The sequence below is a fragment of the Bubalus bubalis genome, chromosome 2 (assembly GCF_019923935.1).
Source record: "Bubalus bubalis isolate 160015118507 breed Murrah chromosome 2, NDDB_SH_1, whole genome shotgun sequence".
Classification (NCBI taxonomy): Eukaryota; Metazoa; Chordata; class Mammalia; order Artiodactyla; family Bovidae; genus Bubalus; species Bubalus bubalis.
This window is the reverse complement of record NC_059158.1, coordinates 26,336,504-26,352,815: the sequence shown is the minus strand read 5'-3', so window position 1 is coordinate 26,352,815 and position 16,312 is coordinate 26,336,504. Positions and strand designations below refer to the sequence as shown.

The following is a 16,312-nucleotide window of genomic DNA, read 5'->3' as shown; positions in this document are numbered from 1 at the left end:
TCTAAATTTGCTTGCATTTTATTTATTTATTCATTTTCAAATAATTCAATGTGATGCAAATTAGCTTCAGTCTATGTTAAGAAAAGATAAAGTTTATGTTAAAAAAAGGTAAAGAGTCTGCCTGCAATGCAGGAGACCTGGGTTTGATCCCTGGTTGGGAAGATCCCCTGGTGAAGGAAATGGCAACCCACTCCGGTAATCTTGCCTGGAGAATCCCATGGACACAGGAGCCTGGCAGGCTACTGTCCATGGGGTTGCAAGAGTTGGACACAACTTAGCAAGAAAACCACCACCACCACATGTTAAGAAAAGGGCTTCCCAGGTGGTGCTAGTGATAAAGAATCCACCTGCCAATGCAGGAGACATAAAAGACAAAAGACGTAGGTTTGATCCCTGGGTCAGGAAGATCTTCTGAAGGAGGGCATGGCAACCCACTTCAGTGTTCTTGCCTGGAGAATCCCCATGGACAGAAGAACCTGGGGGGCTACAGTCCATGGAGTTGCACAGAGTTGGACATGACTGAAGCGACTTAGCACACACACATGCATGTTGAGAAAATAGACAATGCCAATCCTCAGTGTCCAATCTCATCCTTCCTTAAGTCTAAAATGCACGGTGCTGATATGCCAACCCTCTTATGTATATGGATGTGCTTCCGTTGTGCTCACCACTCCACCACCATCTGTTCCCCACCATCTGTGTCCTCCATTATCAGAATCTGCCTTAAGGTTTGAGATTCACTCTATTAATGATCCAAATATCTCATTGATTCAGAGGCATAAGAATCCAAACCAGACTATGAACCTGTTGTTAAGTCATCTCTCAACAAATAAACCTTACTCTAGTGTTTTCCAGATGAGGACCAGACCATGAGAACTGGATTGCTGGCAGATCCTCCAAATGAGACTAGAGCTCTAATGAACTAGGATATTTCTGATTAATGACAAAGCCTATAAGATACATTCACCATTTAGACATTTCAGAATGAAAGGATCACCTATATTCCCTAGCCTCCATGAAGAACTGACTCAGACACCAAAAACTTCAATCTGAGACCTGCTTGAAGTTTACTGTATTCAGAAAAATTACAATCACAGTTAGAAGAAACTCCAAGTAATAAGTATACAAGAGATGCTCCCATAGAACTTTCCAAAGGTTCCATAGCAGGAAAAAAAAGGATCCTATGGGGTCCATTCCAAAGGCATTACATGGTGATAATAAGAAGACAGTGGAAAATGGATGGAAAACCAATACAAGAAGGAGCAGTAGACAGGGAATAACTAGACATTAGAATCTGGAGATTGTGGAAGGCATCTTACTCTTAGGGTAAATAAAGGACTGGGAAATGCTGAAGCATGGTTGTCTTCAGTGAGGTGAACAATTGAAGAATTGCCGGGTTTGCAAAGCTATTAAGGCAGAAATATCTTCATTGATCTTCTCTCTAACAAAGTCCATTACCTGTAGCAGAACACACATAGTTACTATAGAGTTTAAGATGAATATTTTGAGCTCTTATCTTCAGATTCCTTACTCTTACTCTTTAACCCCTAACTTTGGAAAAGTCTCTTAATATTTGTGTGACTTCTCATAAATGCAACCTTTCCAACATGAACTGCTATTCCCTACCTTCCATGAAAGAATGAAGGAGCAGGCCATGTTTCACTTTCTCTTAGATCTTCTGACACCATTTTTTTTTTTTCCAGAATGGAGGGGGCAAAAGCAGGCATGGGTCTCCAAGAGATTTCCACTTCATACAGTTACCCTAAACCCCCAAAAAGTGATGCTCTGGAAATGCTTCAAAGCTGATGTCTTATCTCAGGAAATATAAAGCCAGGAAGTGTTGTAATCTTGAGGTTGCCATTCCCAGATCATTGGACTCACTATTTTAATGTGAAACAACTATTTTGGGTACTGGAGATAGTTTCCAAGACTGAAGGCATGCTCTTTGGTGACATGTATGGAATGGGGTGTAGGAATGCAGGGCTTTGGAATATCAGATGATGACAATGTCTGATTCTGTCCAGTGTGATAAATCAGGAGCCATGACTTTTGGAATGGTTTTCCTTTCAAGGCACAGCATGTCCTTTTCCTCACTCTTTTCCTCCGCTTGAATCATTTCAGAGATGTCATCTTCTGACCACAGCAGACTCACCTGCAGGCGCCTCACAGAGGCCCTCGGCGTTCAACAGTGTTGGCTTTGCGCACGCCCTTGATGATGAAGATGGTCCCTGCAATGATGCCCACCAGAGCCACAATCAGGCCGAGGGCACACACTGCATTCTCTGTGGTCTCTGGGAGAGGGGCTGGAGCTTCATACTCTGGGGAAAAATAAGTCAGAGTACATAAGAAATACATGTGGTAGGGAGCAGCACTTAGCACAAAATATATGATACTTAGTCAAAAGAATATTTTTTTTTCATCAATTAAATGAGAGGAAGACAGGACGATGTCAGGGAATTACAGACAAGAAGAGGGGAAAGCAGAGCAATGGGAGATCAGAAACCAGAACTGGAGCAGTTGTGAAGCAGATCCTCGGGGTCCCTAAGGACCAGACACATGCATCACAGGAGGAACAATGAAGTAAAGGAGACTGAAGGATGGTACTCACCCCAGTGCTTGAGAAGAGGTTCATTCAAACCCAAGTGCTCCACCTTGCAGTCATAGACATCTTCTGTTGTGGGCAGGAAGGGGAGGTAGTGGAACCTGCGGAAAAGGTGGTCATCCCTGGGCAGGAAGACGGTCTGTGACACTCCATCAGTGACAGGTTTGCCATTTCGAAGCCATGTGACACTGATCACAGGTGGGGAGAACTTGTCAATGAAGCAGATGAGTGTGTTGGGCTCTCCCAGTTCCACAGGCTTGTTTGGGAGCAGAGTCACTTCTGGAGGAACTGGGAGACAAGCGACAGAAATTAGCCTTCCCTGCTTAGCCCTGCCCCTCTTCCTCCCACTGAGGCTGACATAGCAGCTGAAACTGTCTTGGGAATATATGCCATGGTCTCAGATACCCAGCTCTTATTCCCTCCCCCATGAAAAGGGAACCAGTACTGGGCATAACATATTCAAGCACCTCATTCCTGGCTCCCCGAGCATGGACTCAGGGCAAAGACTTTATGAGAGACTGTGGTTGCCAAAGACAAGATGTGAGCACATCAAGATAGGAGAAAACGTGAAGTTCTTGGGCCGGTGGCATACGAATGCGGGCCCTGAGGGGAAAGTCTCAGTAACAAAACACAAAGAGCTCAAGCATCTGTTTAAAGCTACAATTCCCAAGTTTAGGAGGACTGGAGCAGAGGTACCATTGGTGTTTGGGGTGTTGTTGGAGCGCTTTATCATGATGTCCAGGTTGGCTTTCATCACAGCCATATTGGCCAGGGCACCCTGAGCCTCAAAGCTGGCAAAATGTCCAAATTCTGGAAGCCGCCACACTGTCTCCTTCTTCTCCATATCCACGTGGAAAATCTCATCACCATCAAAGTCAAACATATACTCGGCTGATTCCTCAGGTTTCAGATAGAACTCAGCTTGGATGATCACATGATCCTCTGAAAAGACAAGAAAGGGGGTCAGGGTGGGAACCAGGAGAGGAAGATGGAGAAGAACCCAGGATGTGAGATGCACATATATGGGCAGGGGTGGTAGAAAGAGAGGGCCATGTGGGAAGGAGGAGTGATGGAGAGTAGGGATGAGTTGGAAGACAAGGCCTGCATGGAGGACATTCGTGTTGAGCAGAGCTAGGGGTGGAGAAGCAAAGGGACAGTGTGAGGGCTGAAGGAAATGAGGGCTGAAAACCCAGAGTTCCATGAAGCTTTTGTTTGATTCCATGTTACTGACTGAGAAATGATTCCCTCTTTAGAAATCCAGTAGCAGCTCTTATAAGAGAAATGTTCCCTCACACTCTTGACTTAGAAATTAAATCTCCTTAAGCCAGAATCCCAGGGCATGTCTCAGAGCACTGAAACTCTAAGAAGAGACACTGTTTAAAAAGTTGTATATGAACTTGGAATGAAATTAAATCTCAAATTCTCATTCAGCCACCTAGTGATCTTGAGTAGATCACTTTATCTACTTGTATGTAGGTTTTCTATTATATTGTACTGTGGTTTTGTTTCTTTGCTGGGTTTGTTTTTAAGATGAAATGAGACTAGTTTTAAGTAATTTCTTAGTATATCATCAGGACTACAGCAAGCACTTGAGCATCAGAAATAGCTTTGTGTTTAAGGACCAGAGCCATGAAATGTATGAATGGAGATGATGGTACCCAAATAATTAAGTGTGAGACCTTGTAGCATTGTAGAGCACTGACTTTTCTGTATCCATACCCACATTCTGCATCCCTCTGAGGGGATGATTATATTTGGATTGACCTCATCACCATTCCCTTATATCTTAAAGATCTTTAAATTAGACTGTCATTAAGGGACACATTCTATTATGGTTGACAGGGAGAATAATCTGTACTAAACGAATAGTTGATTTCAAATAAGAAAGCTACAATTGTATAGTATGTTGCCTTTGTGGTGTATGCAAATGAGAGGTGGGTTTTAAACTCCAACTGTACATTGATAAACGTAGGGATTTATTTCGCATTTGCAGCTATAAACACACACACACACACACACACACACACACACACATTCTAACTTCCTCTTTTCACTCCAGGGGAAGTTATCTTTTATGGTAGGCATCCTCATATATGGCTCTTTCTGGGCAATAGAAACCTACATCTGTCATCATGAGTCTTTACTTATTTCCAGCCTATCTGCCACCTTGCCACCCTCTTTGGGGGTCACTCCAGGTGAGGAATATTTTTTCATAATAAACCCACACAATATTTGCTCTGAAGATGGGAGAGAATAACATCAGATTCTTCACCTCTTACTCGTTTTTCCACTCTCTGGGAAATATTACTAAGCAATAGTGACCAAAGAGCCCTGTAAGTTCCATTCTAATTGGGGCTGTTACTGTCCCAAGAGGCTGTCCATTAAATGTGACTCATATCAGCATACCTGCCCTTCCCCCTCCCTTGCGTGGATGGTTGCTTTTTGATGGCTTTCCTTTCTAATGGTCTTCAATACAATGTCTGTGCTCCAAATAGGCTGATGGGATTCATAGGCCAAAAAATAGCTACCAAGGTAAAAATAGCTTAGAACAGGTGCCAAGAAATTCTGATATTTTTTCTGATTTAATCCTCACAAAATTACAGGGATGTTTTAACTTTTACTAATTTTCCAGGAATGAAAAATGAAAGTACAGAAAGTTAACTTGTTAATGCCTGTCAGAAAATATCTCCCTGCAAGTTTGGTTTATATCAAAGTCAATAGCATGAATCAGTACACAGCTCAATTTTGCTCCTCTAATTTTAGTTGTACTTCTTGGTTTTATTTCAATTCGTGGTAAGGAGAGAACTCTTCCAATTACAATTTATTATAATTCTAGAGTTAGACCCACATAACACCTATCACACTTCTCTTTCATTCTAAAGACTGTCTTGCAAATGTCCACAGTTCATTTCTCCGAAGCTCTCAGAACTTATTTATTCCTAGTTTTGAAATCTCTCAGCACTTACCTTTAATAGCCCATGATTCCTGTAGGCTGATCAGGACAGTGATGAAAAGTCCTAATATTGGGACCCTGGTTATGGCCATTTTCTTCTTCGGTGTCTTGATGAGGGTCAGTGTCTTGATAAGAGCTCAAGGTGGATTAGAACAGACAGGAATATGAGAAAAGAGAATGTAGGGTGTCATAGAGTCTGACTGATTAAAAATTTAAAATTAGTTGAGCTGCAGCCAATCAGAAAAATCTTTTGAGATGACACTGCTGTTGCTAAGGGAAACACTCTGGCAAAGGGTCCAGGAAAGGAGAAGCTGTGTGCATTAAATGAAAAGGAACTTCTTAATTAACCAAACAAACTCACAACCAAACAAAAAGAATGAAAAACTGAGTTTTCAAGAATAGTGGGCAATCATCCACAGACTCTTCCAACTCAAGCCAAGTTCTAGAAAGGGATCTACCTGAAGCACATTAGTGAGAATAGAATCAATGGGAGTATCTTAAGGTGAGAGTTAATGGCAAATCACGGTTCTGTGCTGTGACAGCTGGGGAATTTATTTAAGGGACAACAGATCATATAAAGACAAGGTACAGTGTCAGGCTATGAGGAATGCCTGAATCTTGGCAGTGCCGAGTGACAGAACTTCACTTAAGATGCCACTTTTTACTTGAGGATTCTCCTCAAGCGTCTTAAACTCCAAGGTGGCCAATTCTGTCCCAGAGCTTGGGATCCTTGGCTCTTTAGTATATAGAGAACATTGGAGGAGAAACTGGGTTCCAACACACCCAAAGCTGGAGAGAGATGGAAAGCTGTACCTTGGAACATAGGTTGTGCTTACTGGAGACAGTAGATAGGAAAGAGAGAGCCTATTCCTAATTCTTATTACTCACATATCACTCGAGATTGGAGAAGACTGTTGGGCACACATCTATTTTTGAAGACTCAGCTAGATGAATATATATACAGGGCAGAGCTTATTTTAACTGGAAGATTAAAGATAATAACCTGCAGGAATGCTTTACCATTCTTTCCTCGTGATGAAAGTTCTGATTCAAAGAATTTATTTTGATGCTCACCATTGAGAATACAGAAATTTATGTCATGTTGATGGACCTTCATGTTTTTGAAAATATAGCAAAGTAGAAAACTTGTTAAATCACCCAGAAAAGGCTGGGATCCAGATACTTCCAAGGAGGAGAGACCTGGCAGTGCCACGGCTCATGAGATGGTGAGTTCACGGCTTAAGATCTCAGTTCACATACTTAGGGTGGATAGTTCATACTCTTTTCTACACTGTTGAGGCCTTACCCTGCCCTACAACTCTCCTCACAATTCATAAGAGTCAACACTATACATGGTTGAGTGTAACTAAGAGTTTTGAACATCCTCTGATAGGGACTTCTATATCACTGGGAGGATGCACGAACAGTTCTGCCTTAACATTGTTGAGGACTGTGCTTCCTAAAGATAGTGTAATGAGCCAGATGAGAGTTCTACAGAGTAAGTCGCACTGCTTATCATGTGGTCTTATACTGCAGGCTCATCATCAACTCCATCCCAACCTCCTGTAATCACACTTAACCAAGAATGACCTTTCCATGCCTGCCCTTTGCTGGCTGCCATAATGGCTTGTTCTTACAAGATGCTCAATAAATGCATAGTAAACTCAGAGACTACACATCTTTGCATTTTTCATCTTATAATAGCACCTTCAACCCAAGTGTTGCCCAGCAACATATGATGTCATTTAGTCCTAAGGCACTGATTGGTTATCCTGCTGAGATTACTAAATAGGGGAGTCTTTAGAACAGACTTTCAGTTCCCTTTCTATGTGATGAGAAAGAAGTTTCTATTTGGACATTAATCACGGTTCCCTGTTTTTTCCTGACCTCTAACTTCCTGTGCGTTTGAGGGAATTTCTGAGGGTACTTGAATGAGGTTGTCTCTGGCATTAAAAGGTGAGGAGCTTCTGTACTAGTCAGAATTCATTCAGGAAATAGAAATCCCTGAGGACACCCTACACAGAGTTATTTATTACAATTCTACTCTATTATAGGGAATTATATCTTCAAACTGTTAGGAAGCCTGGGGGAGCTCAGGTCAGTGCAGACCCCTGACTCTGAGAGGGAGGGACCTGTAGGAGCCACGGCTGACATCACGGCTCCTCTAGAACCCAAGAGGAAGGAATGTCTTGGGAACCCAAGGATGCTGCCAAGATTTTCGTCTGTGAACCCTTGTGTCCACTACCTGAGAAACTCAGCCTGTCTGTGCTTCCCGAATCTCACGATACTAAGTTTCACTGGCAGAATGTAGGCCACATTCAGAAGCTGGGGGCCAGGGAGATCCTGGGAGATGCAATATTCTTAATTTTATTCCTTACCATATAGACAAGGGGCTTCCCAGGTGGCTCAGTGGGAAAAGAATCTGCCTGCCAATGCAAGAGATGCTAGTTCAGCCCCTGGGTTGGGAGGATCCCCTAGAAAAGGAAATGGCAACCCACTCCAGCATTCTTGCCAGGATAATTCCATGGACAGAGGAGCCTGGTGGACTACATCCATGGGGTTGAAAAGAGGCGGACATGACTGAAGTGCTGAGCCATATGCCCTGTGCCACCCTGGGAAGATGAGAGTCTGAGAGTTTGATCCATTTTCTCTTTACCCCATTTAACATCTGATGTTTCAAAGACCTGAGCTTGTACAGGCTCTCAGGGGTTCGAAGTCACTTTTCTTTGTGTAGTTTTTGTAAATAAGAAGTTACACACACACACACACACACACACACACTTATGTCAGGGGAGGAGTTGGAAACTTCAAATCCACCTCTCAGAATATTTCCACAGGCTCCACTGCTATGATTTGAGCATCGAGGGCCAGTTTGTTCTTCTCAATTTCTTTGTCTGTTCTAACAGGCGCGGACTGAACCTGGTAATTGATAGACTGTGAAGAAAAGATTAGTTTGCAAAAAAACCCAGAGAAGCCTGAGAGCTGCTGCCTTCAACAGCTGTCTCCTCGTGCCCAATCAGTGACTGATTCACTCCTTTGGCATCGCTTCCCGTTCCCTCCATATTTTGGCAAATTATTTTCAGCGCCATTTCTAATTCCATATGTCATATTTGCCAATCTGTGGCAAAGTGAAGTGTGAGGAATGACTTCTTAGGCCTGCTGACTGACTGGCTTAGAATGAGGAAGGTGGTAAAGAAAATGATTTTTAAAAAAGTATTTTGTAGTTAGTTTTCAAGTCTGAATGTTATGATAAATGAAAGACATTTTCAAAAACATTGGAGGTCGTGACAAGAAGGTGGCTCTTCTTTGCATTAACATAGCATGGGTAAAGCACAGAGTGAAAGGGAAAAGTTTGTTAGGCGATCACAGTGGAACCAGGGAGACTATGAGTGGATGAATAGCATCTATCACACAGGTCATTTCAAGACTTAGATAGGATGATACATGAGAAATGGCCTGTGCTGGAAAATGTTTTATAATGTCAACACCAATATTTTTATCAAACCATGAGAGTATTTTTTGGTACACTCTTTCTCCCTTACCAATTAAAATACTTTAATTTTAATGGTGGTGTAGTCTCTAAGGCTTCTCTGACTCTTGTGACCCCATGGACTGTAGCCAACCAGGCTCCTCTGTCTGTGGGATTCTCCAGGCAAAAATACTGGAGTGGGTTGCCATTTCCTTTCCCAGGGGATCTTCCCAACCCAGGGATAGAACCCGGGTCTCCTGCATTGCAGGTGGAGCCTTACTACTGAGCCACTAGGGAAGCTCAATAAGATAATAAATCTCATATTAAATATTACCATTATATTTTCTACCATTATTTTTCCAATTTATTCTGAGGAAACCGAGATTTACAGAAGTCTGGTCTTTCGGTCCATGTTCTCATTTAGAAAGTGAGACGGTAGTTTTGTAAATCACGTCTCTAACTCTGTAGCCCGTAATACGTGGAGTCAAAGAGCAAGTCCATTCGAAACACCAAAACCACGCCAACCACAAATGCGAGCCTCAGGTGGGATGACAGTTGCTTTGTCTTATACACTGTGTTTATTGGTGAATATTTTAAGGGTTCTCAGGAAGCATCGCTTTCCTTACCGCCACCCCCTCCCTCAACCCCAAAGCATAGTAAAAACGGGCCTAGGCTTCCCTCTTGTGGTCAATAGTATTTAATTCTTCACGTCAGGTTTTTTTTGTTTTTGTTTTTGACATTGAGCATTCAGAAGGTCTGTGAACGATTCGAAATTTTTAAAATCAGGATGTTTTAACTAATTTTTTCCCTCATGTACATATTCAAAAATTCCAGGTGTGTTTGATCTAATTAGGTTGCTTAAATGATCTGCAATTTAAAAACCTTGAAAGTCTTTCTATACTTAGCATCACAATGCGTTTTTTGGATAACAAAACACAGAATGTGCTTCTTTTAAGTAATTTCAAAAAAAAAAGTGATGCTTAGTATAGTAAAGGAAGAAATAACGGTAATCATTTTCATTCTTGTGGGTAAAAGTTTAATACCCTTTCTACTTCTCCAGGACAAGTTTAATCTTAGGCTAATTTCCCAGCTCTTTTCAGGAAACCAAAAAAAGGAAGAATGTCAGCTAAATTTCTATACAAAATTGACTATGGTAAAAATGATCTCTGCTTGATAAGTTGTATCTTGGCTAGGAGGGATTTCTGATGAACTATAACAATGTGGAAATCCGTAGCACGGACATCTCTGAATGCAGTGATCCTTGTAATTGGCCATGCGCTTACCAGGGATCTGGAAGCTAGGCTCATGAACTTGATACAAGAGGCACTGATTCCTCTTGTATGAGGAATGGATGAGGACTCTACTCTAGGGGAGATGCCACTTTCATGGGTGTAAATTCATCTCACACCTAAGCTGCCCCTTGCAGGGGGCAGGTGGGCAGAGACTAGGACCTGGTCTGCATCACAGGTTGTTCCAGGAACTTCTCCCATTGAACAGAATTATCAGATGCTGCCTGCTTGAAATGCTTTGATCCTGTTATCCTTCTGAGTGACTCTGAGAGCTAAATGAGCCTGCATATTTGATCAAAGCTAAGAAGATGCCCTGGTCCCTCATTTTATTCATTTTTTACACATATATGTGTATATGAGACATCATCAGTGTTATTAGAGATCCCCCTCTAATAATTGCCTGCTGCTACATTTACACAGATAAAGGGGTTAATAATGTCCCATCTGGCTTTGATCGCTCTCCCCCACTTTTATATAGTAAGACCACAGCCCTAAATGAGTCTCCTTATGGACACCACTCTGGGATTTATCAAAGTGGCAGAAAGTTTGGGGCAGATAGTTCCCCTACATGTTCATGATTAAGTCTAATAACCAGTGGGCTTAACTTTCATATGACATTTAATATTTGTATTTCTTTGTGATTTCTCTCAACCTACATCATATGATAACACTATGAAATTTTTTAAAAAACAATTTTGGAATCACTATTTGAATATCCTTAAGATGCTATTTCTATTCTTTAGACATATATATCTTTTCTTTTTTGGCATAAAGTCACTCTTACTGTCTATCAATACTGCTTTTGAAGTCATGAAATTCTACCACTTCTCTTTGTGAATTGCTTTTCTCCTACCTGATGGATGTCTTAGGTTTTTAACATATGTAGATAGATCGCAGCCAACACATTTCTATCTACTCTGAAAACACTCACAACAGAGGAAAGCACCTCTTCTTCTGGGGTTACCCTGTCTGGGATTGTCCTGATGCTCAGTGCCCGGGAAATGTAACATCACCACAGCCTCCTCCCTAGTACAGAGCTGAGACTTTCCTTAGCTCGCTTTCTAGAACCCCCATAGGAAGGAAAGGCAAAGGGCCCTCCATCCCTCACATGGATTGATGCTCACCCGGACTCTGCAGATATCCCTGGATTTCTGGGAAAAGTGTTGGGGAATACAGTGAACTGGAAGTCTCCTATGAGTGAGATAAGAGTTAGCATCATCAAAGCTTTAGGTGTGTAAAGTCCATGATCTGGAAAACCTAGTCTTGGGTAGGAGCTTTGATCACCCTTGGGGTGGGTCCCCGACAGTGACCCTGCATGAACGGTGGAAGCACGTTCCATCCATATCTACTTGCACTGGGCCACGCATGGTCATGCTCCAGTGTACTCACTCTGCATCATTAAACCACCAGGCACTGGATGACGTTGTCCCCACGTGTCCCCTCATGAGGCTGGTTTCAGTGGCATTCTCACTGCACTTGGGTAGAACTTCCGTCAAGCTTCTGTGAAACTGATGTCACATGTGGGGAAATAACACACCATATTCAGCTGCAGCGTGGGCTGTTTAGCCCTGGGCGAAGCAGCAACGGAACTGCTGATAATGGTCAGCAGTCAGAGACCCATACTTGCGTATGCTTAGCCTTGTAGGCTTGTCTGGAGGCCAAGAGAAAAAACCAAGAGCAATGATCAGACCCTTAATCACACTGCACAAGGAACCGGAGCTTCTGCTTTATACTGGTTCCCACTCAGAGAAGGTGGAAGGATACCATTTCGAGCAGGAAAGGCCGTGCAGTGCTGGGCAGGGAGATAAGGGTGGAGGGGAGCTGTATGGCTGCCAATGACCCCCATACCCACTCAGCCTGTTCAGACCCCATATCTGAAATCACAAGAATGGTCTCACCAGAGGTCCAGTACACAGCACAGAAGATCCTGGAGAAAAGGTGGGGGCCCTAGAGATACGCTTTTCTTTTTTTCTTTTATGAAAGGTCTGTTTTTGAAACATACGTTGTTGTGAGTTGCTCTGAGAGAGAGGCCTGGTTCTTTGGATCATATTCAAGCTCTGGAGGCATCTCTCACCCTTGATAATCTGACTACATGCTCAGTAGGCCTCAAGGTGATGGCTCTGGAAAGTTGGAGCAAGTTTGGTGCAGAAGTCAGGGTCCATAAACCCATAAAACTTGTCTCTCAGATTGGCTCTGATGTGCTGGGTTCAGGCCAGGGCTGCAGGGGGCTTTGGTACTTTCCTGACAACATTCTTTTTTGCCATTCCTCTTCTCTGTTTAGATTTATTGCTCCTCCGTCCCTACCAGTCTTACTCTTCCCTAGGGAAAACTGCCCAAGGGACACGTGAGTCTATTTATTTCAAATTACATGCAATAGGAAAGACACAGTCCAGGAAACAGGCCAGGTGTCCATTACAAGTGACAGGTGGAAAAAATAAAGTGCAGCCTCACCACACAGTGCAGTGAAGCTGTTGAAAGTAATCATGAGGCTGCAGGGGGTGGGGGGGTGGCAGGGGGACAAGCAGAGAGGCCCTAGAATAAGGGACTTTTGGCCTGGGATGTGCAGGTACCAGTAACTGGAGCAACAGAAGCTACAACTGAAAGGCAGAAGCTGAAATTAGTTCCCAAAAGAAATAATGTCCCTGGACCCTGGAGCCAAACACACCGCTTTCCATGGAGAGCTGCCTAATCGCACCAATCATTCCTGGATTTCCCCTCCCTCTTCTCCTCTGCTGAGGTAGCTGTTTCTTCATGATAAAAAGATCAGAATGGTTTCTCACACCTTATTTATCTGGGTCAGAGGAAAAAAAAAATCTAACCATCTAAGCAGCTGTAGACAGTGTTCTCCCCGCATGGACACGATCCTCCTTGGTGATGTTTCCTGCTTTTATATCTTCTGATTATGTCAGCTACACACCAGTCATCATGGACCAGAAATTAATTTCAAGCTGATTTTATTTAGGCAAGAAGTGAGGACTGTGGGACTGCTGAGTTCTTCTGAGAGCTGGTCACCTCCATCAGGGGATTATGGTTATCGTACTGCTCACAGGGCCTGGTCAGCACAGAACACTGTCAGAAAGTGACTGGTTACAAGACGAGAGTGGCTCTAACGTTCTACACAGAGGCCAGCAAGAGAAAGACAGCGCTGAATATGCCTCACTCTGAAAATCTAGGTGAGGGCCAAAAAGGTCACTTGTGTTTGTGAATTTAGCTATAATTTATATGAAGATATATAAAGGTATTTATCCATTCAATGGTTAGCAAATGTTTTGCTCTTATGAATAATGTTATTATGAACTTGCAGCAGTTTCTTTAGGTGTGTATTTAAGAGTAGAATGCAGAATTATAATGCATGTACATATTTTCAATGTTATATGTAATTTTGACTCTGAAATGACTGTAACAACTTATACTCCTATCAGTTGTATATTGGCAGAAACATTGTTACACACCCTTGCTTATGACTGCTATGTTTTAACATTTTTATTATTTTTTCAGGGTGTTTTGGTTTGCATTCCTCTGATTAGTACTAAGGAGGTTGAATGACTTCTCATATTTACATATAATTTAGATGTGTCTGTAGAATGTTTCTTCTTGCCTTTGCTACTTTGTTTTTCTTGAACATTATAAATTTTAGAATTGTCTATTTCTACAGAGCAAACCCGCTGGGAACATTGATGAGGACCATGTTGAAGAGAACTGGTGTTTCAACAACACCCCATTTATCCAAAACCAAGCATCTTCTATCTCTCCATGTATTTGAGATTTCACTAGTCTCTGGCATCAGATGGGCTTCAAAATCACTGCAGATGGTGATTGCAGCCATGAAATTAAAAGACGCTTACTCCTTGGAAGGGAAGTTATGACCAACCTAGATAGCATATTAAAAAGCAGAGACATTACTTTGTCAACAAAGGTTTGTCTAGTCAAGGCTATGGTTTTTCCAGTGGTCATGCATGGATGTGAGAGTTGGACTGTGAAGAAAGCTGAGCGCCAAAGAATTGATGCTTTTGAACTGTGGTGTTGGAGAAGACTCTTGAGAGTCCCTTGGAATGCAAGGAGATCCAACCAGTCCATCCCAAAGGAAATCAGTCCTGGGTGTTCATTGGAAGGATTGATGTTGAAGCTGGAACTCCAATGTTTTGGCCACCTCATGCGAAGAGCTGACTAATTGGAAAAGACCCTGATGCTGGGAAAGATTGAGGGCAAGAGAAGGGGATGACAGAGGATGAGATGGTTGGATGGCATCACCGACTCAATGGATATGGGTTCAGGTGAACTCCGGGAGTTGGTGATGGACAGGAAGGCCTGGCGTGCTGCGGTTCATGGGATCACAAAGAGTCAGATATTAATGAGCAACTGAACTGAACTGAACTGGCATCAGAACTTTGTAGTTTTCCCTGTTGAGACATCATATATATTTTGGTTAAACTCATAACTATTTTATGCTTATATTGCTATCGGAATTACTTTAAAATTTTATATGCAGTGTTCTTCTGCTAGCATAGCAGACCACAGTTGTTTTTTCTTTTTATATTGCCATCATTAAACTCACACATTCTAGACATTTTAATAACTTTCTTAGGGTTTTCTATGAAGGTGTATAAAATGCTTCCCAGGTTGCAATGTTCATTATTTGTCAAAAAGAGTCTGAAATGAGGACTTCCCTAGCAGTCCAGTGGTTAAGACTCTGTACTTATACTTCAGGATCAAACCAGGTTTGATCCCTGGTTGGGGAACTAAGATCCTGCATGCCATGTGGCATGGCCAAAAATAAATAAAAATAAAAACGGATGCAAAAAAATCCATGCTGAACATAAAATCAAAACAAAAAAGTCTGAAATGATGTGAAATCTGCTTGGCTGATATTAATTTGTAAAGTAATATTATTTTAAAAATAAAGCCTGATTGATTTTTAAAATTGAAGAATATTTGAAAGATAGCTTTGTATACCCAACTTTATGTTAAATTACAGTCAGATATAGTCAATTAAATATCTTGGACATGATCGTGGAACTAGTCACCAATTGTGTCCCTGTTCCGGTTTAAATCATTTTCATGGCCTTCAGGGTGTAGGTTTCCTTTCTCTGCCAATATCTAGAATACTCTTCATTCTCACGTGTGTCCACAAGTAGATATTTCCCTGGTACTGAAAGCTCCATGTGCCTATTAGACACTCCGCCTCCACCAACTCCTGCACTGGTGGGTCACAGCACCCAGTGAAGTATGAATCGTTCCATCAGTTTTTATTTCATGAAGCATCTTCTCCATAAAAGATTTTCCTAACTTCCTCATACACTGGACTATCATAATTTAGTGCCCGTGTTCTCTTCTTTTAAAGCTGTAAATGGCCTTGAGAGCTGGATTTATAATTTTTTCAGTGTTGCTTCTTTAATAGTGCTTGATAATAAAACATAGTAACAAGGAATGTAAGATAAAGGAAGCAGCCTCTCTCTCAAGGAATCTTTCCTTTTTTCTTTCGCTTCTCCTTCACTCTCTCCTCTTCCATTCCCATCCCATCCATGTTTCCAGGGTGGTCCAGTTAAGGAATTCTAGAGCCCCAGAAGAAGGGAGCAGGTTCAGCAGCAGCAATTTTCCTAGCTCTGCTCCCATTTCGTACAATTTATGAAAGGAAGAGATTGGAAGTTGAGATCTGGGCCATTTTAGGACCAGCTCTCAGCCCTTCCCACCTCACTCTGAAGTCTTCATGCATGCTCAGTCCTTTCAGTCCTCTCCTCCTCTTTGCGACGCTGTGGACTGTAGCCCACCAGGCTCCTGGGTCCATGGGATTCTTCAGGCAAAAACACTTGAGTAGGTTGCCATTTCCTCCCCCCGACGATATCTTCCCGACCCAGGGTTGGAACCCACGTTTTGTCACCGTCTCCTGCATTGCCGGCGATTTTTACCTTCTGAGCCACCTTGGAAAGCCCCTGAAATCCGGTGCATGTTCTTGGACAAACATGCCATCTACTGGTCACACGCGGAACTGCAGTAGCCTG

General features: G+C 42.4%; 1 protein-coding gene across 1 annotated transcript; it reads right to left on the bottom strand.

Annotated features, from left to right (window-relative positions):
* Positions 1–1,043: 1,043 nt before the first annotated feature.
* On the bottom strand, positions 1,044–5,740 carry LOC102407601 (mamu class II histocompatibility antigen, DR alpha chain-like). Its single transcript, XM_045162825.1, has 5 exons — positions 5,569–5,740; positions 3,299–3,544; positions 2,609–2,890; positions 2,153–2,318; positions 1,044–1,458 (listed from the first exon to the last, which is right to left on the bottom strand). The coding sequence occupies exons 1-4, from the start codon at positions 5,645–5,647 to the stop codon at positions 2,164–2,166; spliced, it is 762 nt and encodes a 253-aa protein (XP_045018760.1). The 5' UTR covers positions 5,648–5,740; the 3' UTR covers positions 1,044–1,458; positions 2,153–2,163.
* Positions 5,741–16,312: the final 10,572 nt, after the last annotated feature.

Coding starts and splice junctions, on each gene's coding strand:
- LOC102407601 (XM_045162825.1), bottom strand. CDS start 5,647: ATGGCCATAACCAGGGTCCCAATATTAGGACTTTTCATCACTGTCCTG. Junction 3,545..5,568: donor GGAATCATGGGCTATTAAAG/GTAAGTGCTGAG, acceptor TTGTCTTTTCAG/AGGATCATGTGATCATCCAA. Junction 2,319..2,608: donor ACCTCTTCTCAAGCACTGGG/GTGAGTACCATC, acceptor ATTTTTCCCCAG/AGTATGAAGCTCCAGCCCCT.